We start from the raw sequence: 6,206 nt of genomic DNA, 5'->3' as shown, positions 1-6,206 counted from the left end.
GACTTCAGCACTAAGCAGGAGAGGAACTACCAGACCCCCGTCATCAACGAGTGCCCAGTGGAGAGAGTGGACAGCTTCAAATACCTCGGAGTTCACATCACGCAGGACCTGTCATGGTCCTGTCACATCAACACCGTGGTGAAAAAGGCCCGTCGGCGTCTCTACCACCTCAGACGCTTGAGAGACTTCCAACTGCCCTCCAAGGTGCTCAGGAACTTTTACTCGTGCACCATAGAGAGCATCCTGACGGGAAACATCTCAACCTGGTTCGGGAACAGCACCATGCAGGACAGACGAGCTCTACAGAGGGTTGTGCGATCAGCTGAGCGCACCATCCGCTCCGAGCTCCCTGACCTGCACTCAATCTACAGCAGGCGGTGCTGGACCAAGGCCAGGAAGATGGTGAAGGACCTCAGCCATCCCAACAACAGACTGTTCTCTCTGTTGAGGTCAGGAAAGCGATTCCGCTCCCTGAAGACCAACACAGAGAGACTGAGGAGGAGCTTCTTCCCGCAGGCGATACGGTCTCTCAATCACACCACCACACAGTACTGACCCACACATACAGTTCTTACACACACACTGGACTTTCTGGACTTTGGTTTTGCACAACACTGGTCACTATATTCTTCATTTCCGGTTAATACTTGTACAGCTGCTGTTATTGTGTATATATTTATTTATATTTAGATTTCTTCATACATTCTTATATAGTTCTATATTGTGTATTTTGTTGTACAGTTATTTTATTTTCAACTTTAATTTATATATTTTATCTTATTCTTCCCAGTTAAATTTACCCTTCATTCTAATTTGTGTTGTACAGTTATTTCATTTTTAAACCTTAATTTATATTTTATTCCTTCCTAGTTAAATTTACCCTTTTTAATTTTTCATATTTATTTCCTATCTTATTCATAGCCTTTTCCTTTTTTGTTTTCTTTAGGTCACGAGCAGTTGTCCAAGCATTTCACTACATATCGTACTGTGTATGACTGTGTACGTGACAAATAAAATTTGAATTTGAATTTGAATTTGCTGAGTGGTTACACTGACCATGAATAACATCACTGTAAACATCACCACAGTGCGGCAAACCGACCACTTTAGCATTAAACTACATGTATTTTCATGGAGCCCTTTAATAACTCAGAGATAGTGTACATGAAAATGTTTAGCAGCATGTTTCACAATGTGAAACAACAACAGGATGCAGCACGTGTAGATCCAGTGTGTTCACAAAACTCTAAAAGACAGACATGTCAGCTTTAAATTTAATGAAGCTTCTTGCAGTCCAAACATAACCTCTGTTCTTCCTCTCATGTCCTCTTTCTCACGTCGCTCTTCATCTCCGAGTGTTAAAAGAATCAGTGAAAACTTTAAACATGAACAGAACCTGCTCTGCACCAGCTGATGGGCAAAGCATGAGTTACCATGGCGATCTAACAAATCACAACATGCAAAACACAAACAGGTCATCAGCAACATGTGGCTGCTGTACTCCATGCTGTTTTACTGTTTAGAGTTAGATGCCATGCTAAAACCTCACATCCTGTGTCTGCAGAGCAAATAGATACACAGTTTTACCTGCAGAGCAGAGCTGCAAAGGTCGCGCTAACATGACACACAGCAACGAGCACATGTTTCACAGGGAGGGCGGCAACAGAGGGAAGGATCAGCACAGTCAGCTGGGGTCGTCACAGAAACACTTCACACAGAAGAAACCTGCTGATTGGACGTGATACAGCAGCTCGTACACTCACAGTGTGAGGGATGCATTGAACTCTGGTCCAGGGATATTTCAACAACACGACTGGAATACTCGGGGATCAACCCACCGACTCTTCAACAACCCACCTCCTGAGCCACAGCCGCCCAAAACACCTAAAGATCACCATTATCTAACAATGCCAACGTGAAGTTGATCCAAACTGACGGTGATAATTATCTGTAGTTTCAGTTATATTGTATTCATAAATTATATTTTGTAAACAAGTTCCTGCTAATTCAGTTCACTTTTATTTATATAGTGCAAAAGCACAACAGTCTCCCCAGGGCACTTTATACTGTGAGGTAAAGACCCGACAGTAATACAGAGGAAACCACAACAATCAGATGACCCTGTGTGAGCAAGCGCTTTGGTGACAGTGGGAAGGAAGAACTCTGTTTTAACAGGAAGAAACCTCCAACGTAATAAGGCTCAGGGAGGGGCGGGGCCACGACCGCTTGTGGGTAGGATTATGTGGATTTGTTTAATGAAAGAAAACCTAAAACCACCCTTCAGTTTTCCTTCACCCCGCCATGAAGAGGTGATCTGCAGTTAATAGATGATTTCTTACTTTTCTTTCTTTTTTAATACTGTTATGTCCTCGAGGGCCTGAGGCAGGTAACAATAGTAAGACTGCAAAATAAAAGGCCAAACTGAGTCGTTTGTGACATTAATATTTATTAAAAAGGACGAACTCGCAGAGAAAGCTACACAAACATACGAGCTAAACAAAAGGACACAAACTAAAATATCGAGAAAAAACAAAGAGATGGTTCAACAAACCACAGGAAGAAACTTCTGCTGCCGGCTAACTGCTCAGTAGTAGAAACAGAAACACCACAAACCTCACAGTCAACCCACACGAACAGCTCAACACTGACCAGGCAGCGCTTCATCAGCTCTTACACTTTGTTGTACTTGCTGGGTGGAAGGTTTGTGTGTGGGGGGGCGGGTCAGAGTGAGGATGAGCTTAGAGCTGGAAATCAGACACTTTCTGTTCAGATGATTTAATGAGCAATCATTCAAACAAGCTCATATTTATTATTGAATTACACTCTGGGTGTGTTTACGTGAGTGAATAAGCTGTTGTTGGGAACTATTTCAGCTTCAGTTTGACATTTTGTGGGACAGCTGTTCGTTATGTTTATGGAATAATCAAATATAAATTTAACACAAAACCAAAAACACTGAAAAGTTTGCAAAGTTTCTACAGTGTTTCCACTTTTCTTCTCTCACTTCTTCCTTCTTCTTCTTCTTGGTCTCCTCTCTGGGCAGACTTTCACTTCCAGCAGCTGAAACATGAACCACACCATGAGCTACAAACACGTAGACACAGAACAATAAACACCTGCATGTGTGTACACCGTCTCAGACGGCCTTGTTGTGCGTCCTGCGTAGTTTCCTCATTAATAAGTTCCTAATATCTGCCCATTGCTTTGTATTACTGATCCCTGTGAGTCCAGCAGTGTCGCTGTTGAGTTCAGTGCTGCTTCCGAGTCCTGCATGTTGGATCATAATGATGCCAGCCACACAGCAACATTTGACTGTTAGCCACCTTAAGCTAGCCTGTTACCTTGGTAACATCTGTCTTGTCTTTAGTAATTAGCTTTAAACATGATAAAGTTTGATGGTACCTTCAAGACATTTAGTCAAACATTTCTCTATGAAGAAACGTTTCAGACAATCTCATTGGGAACATAATCCGTAGTTATCAGTAGTAAAAGTTGTAGTCGTCACTAAACCCCCAAACCTCAGGGACGGGGTTATCCTCTGAGGAGCATGAATATAAAATCCCATCGTTGGTACTTCAGTCTGGACCAAAGCGACGCGCCAACAAACACCAACTCACACCGACAAACTACAAGAAGCACAAAACACATGAAGTGTAACAGAGTCTGGTTCAGATGTGTTGTAGTGACCTGTGACGCTGTGACGTGGTCCACTTGTTTCTAAAGCAGCAGAAGATCAGAACAAGGAGAATGAAGGGCAGACTCCTCAGGACGAAGATGACAGGCGATGATGAAGGAGCTGAAATTCACACAAAACAAAGTTCAGCTCTTCATTCGTTGCCCTGCAGCAACCAGAATTATTGTCTGAAGGCCAAGAAAACGCCTAAAAGATTCCAGTTCCTAAGTGGATCATTTGCTATACTGGACTTCTTGACTGTCATTCTTTATTCGATCTTTATTGTTATTATTGTGATTTATTTTTATTTAGGTTTTTTCTAGTTGAGTTATTACAATGAGAATGGACAGCACCGGGCACAGGAACGAAAGAGAGGTTGGGCGTTACCAGCAGTTTGTTTGATCACCTGCACAGAAAGACAGCAAGCAAAAAAGAAAACAGCACAGCGACGACCAACACAGACCAACTGACGTAACAGTAAATAATAAATACTGAATGTTACTGAGCAGCACGCAGGACTGATAGAGCACAGGTGTCAATCTCTGGCCCGCAGGCCAAATTTGGCCCGCAGCCTAATTACATTTGGCCCGCGAAGCCATACCAAATTACTATCAGAGCTGGCCTACTGGTATTATACAGCTAATGTATATATTGTTTAGTATTAAGCTTTGCTTGTTCCATATTCAGTTTTTCAGCAAAACCTGTTTGAGTCCATAAGAAAAGATTCATTCTTATATCTGGAGGAAGATTTTTTTTCATATAAATGTTAGCCCGCGACTTTGTTCCAGTTTTGAATTTTGGCCCACTGTGTATTTGAGTTTGACACCCCTGGTTTAGAGGCTCAGCCAACCAAGACAGAGTGTCTGTGACCTGTGTGTGTGAGCGCGCTTATGTTCGTAAGATTCCTCCATGTAGGTGTCTAATAGTCCCCGCCCCCCAGGTCATGAAGCAGGCACGGAGGAGACCTGGCCCCCAGAGAACGACAGCCCAAGAAGAACCACCTAGAAAGGAGCTGAGGAGAGCTCTGGATGGGAGTCACCGAGCAACCATGATGCAGAAGCTGCATCGATGAGCCTGCGGTCTCTGCTGGCAGCCAGTTATGCTAGAGTGACCTGAGCCCTCGGGCCCAGAGACCTGAGGTCCGAGGTCCCTCCACGCCCCAGAAGGTGCCCTACCGAGCCATGTAGCCAGCAAACCTCTGCCAGATAACAGCTGGAGTCAGCACGGCCCGTTCACAACCCTCGATGTCGACATGTATTTAAAATTGAGATGTGGGCACCGGCGCCAGAGATGACAGATGTCTGCCCACCCCCAAGGCACAGTCGCAACTGAAGTTAATGTGATGTCACAAGTGTGCACCACTGCCCTCTGTGGAGTGTGGGAGACGCTCCACAGAAGGCAGTGTCCATGCTCACACTGAGACGGACCTCATGTCTTTACCTCCCTAACTCAGAGTAATGTTATGGCTCGACTCATGTATGATAAGACAGCAGCCGAGCTTTGTAACGTTGGTGAAGAGTGTGTTCATTAAAGGATGAGCACTGTGGAGTTTCCAGTACCAGTGTGGTCGTGAGTGCGTCGCCTCCTCTCAACCACTGAGTCTAACCCACGTTACAGTGTGTCAGCTCTTCCTTCGTTCTTTATCATCACCGTAGTTTCACTACAACAAATGTGTGACAGCGTTTAACCTGTAAAAGACGACATTCACATATTTTGGAGGCGCGCTGGTCACCTGTTCACTTACTGGAGTCTGTGTGGTTGTTGTTGTTCATCGTCTTCTCTCCGACTGTGATGATGGTCCCATTTCCTGTAGCCTCAGTTAAAGATGGAATCTCCACAGTCACTTTACAGATGTACGTTCCTGAATCCTCTGTTCTGATGTTTGAAATGTTCAAAGGTGAGCAGGTCTTTGCCTCCTTTTTCAGAGACCCATGAGATTGATTTAATTTGGCCTCTCTCTTAATGACTGTTTGATTTTTCAGCCAGTTCACTCTGAATCTTTCAAACGTTCCTGCCCAGCAGCAGGTGATGTTTACTGTCTCTCCCTCCATGACAGAAACATCTGGACTCTGGGTCACAACAAACATGCCAGATGAAACAGCTGCAAGAGACACAAACCTGTGAGTTATTATCATAAATAAAGGCGCCATGGTCAGGTTCTCTTTTACACAGATCATTTCACCACATGAAAAACATCACACCCAGACTTACAGACATTAAGTCATCACTCACGACCAAAGAAATCGATGAGAAAGAAATTTCAGAAACAACTTAGCTTTGGAGTTTTCAGTGTAATGAGATAAATACGATATTAAATCAATAAGCTGTGTTTCTACTCACGCCAACATGAGGTGCAGACAGAGGTGAAAAGCAGGCTTCTCAGTAAGAGCTTAATGTTCTCACACCTTTTCATCACCGTTGCTTCATCTCTCACAGCTCCTCTGTGGAGACCCACAGCTTCTGTTCCTCCCTCAGACAGCACTCAGCTGTAGAGAAGTTGTGGTTTAGACCACACACCTCTGTCTTCTCACGG

The 6,206-nt window shown here is 44.0% G+C and overlaps 1 protein-coding gene across 1 annotated transcript; it reads right to left on the bottom strand.

Annotated features, from left to right (window-relative positions):
* Positions 1-2,425: 2,425 nt before the first annotated feature.
* LOC146712074 (uncharacterized) lies at positions 2,426-6,099 on the bottom strand. The gene is made up of 4 exons (XM_085455489.1): positions 6,014-6,099; positions 5,418-5,774; positions 3,688-3,796; positions 2,426-3,060 (listed from the first exon to the last, which is right to left on the bottom strand). Exons 1-4 carry the CDS (start codon positions 6,084-6,086, stop codon positions 3,048-3,050), a joined length of 552 nt encoding a protein of 183 aa, XP_085311615.1. The 5' UTR covers positions 6,087-6,099; the 3' UTR covers positions 2,426-3,047.
* Between the last annotated feature and the right edge of the window lie 107 nt (positions 6,100-6,206).

Source organism: Copadichromis virginalis, linkage group LG4, assembly GCF_057382275.1.
Source record: "Copadichromis virginalis isolate Kocher_CV1m ecotype Utaka linkage group LG4, C_Virginalis_male_GT1.1, whole genome shotgun sequence".
Lineage (NCBI taxonomy): Eukaryota > Metazoa > Chordata > Actinopteri > Cichliformes > Cichlidae > Copadichromis > Copadichromis virginalis.
Note: the sequence above shows the minus strand (reverse complement) of the source record. Positions and strands in the feature narration are given on the sequence as shown.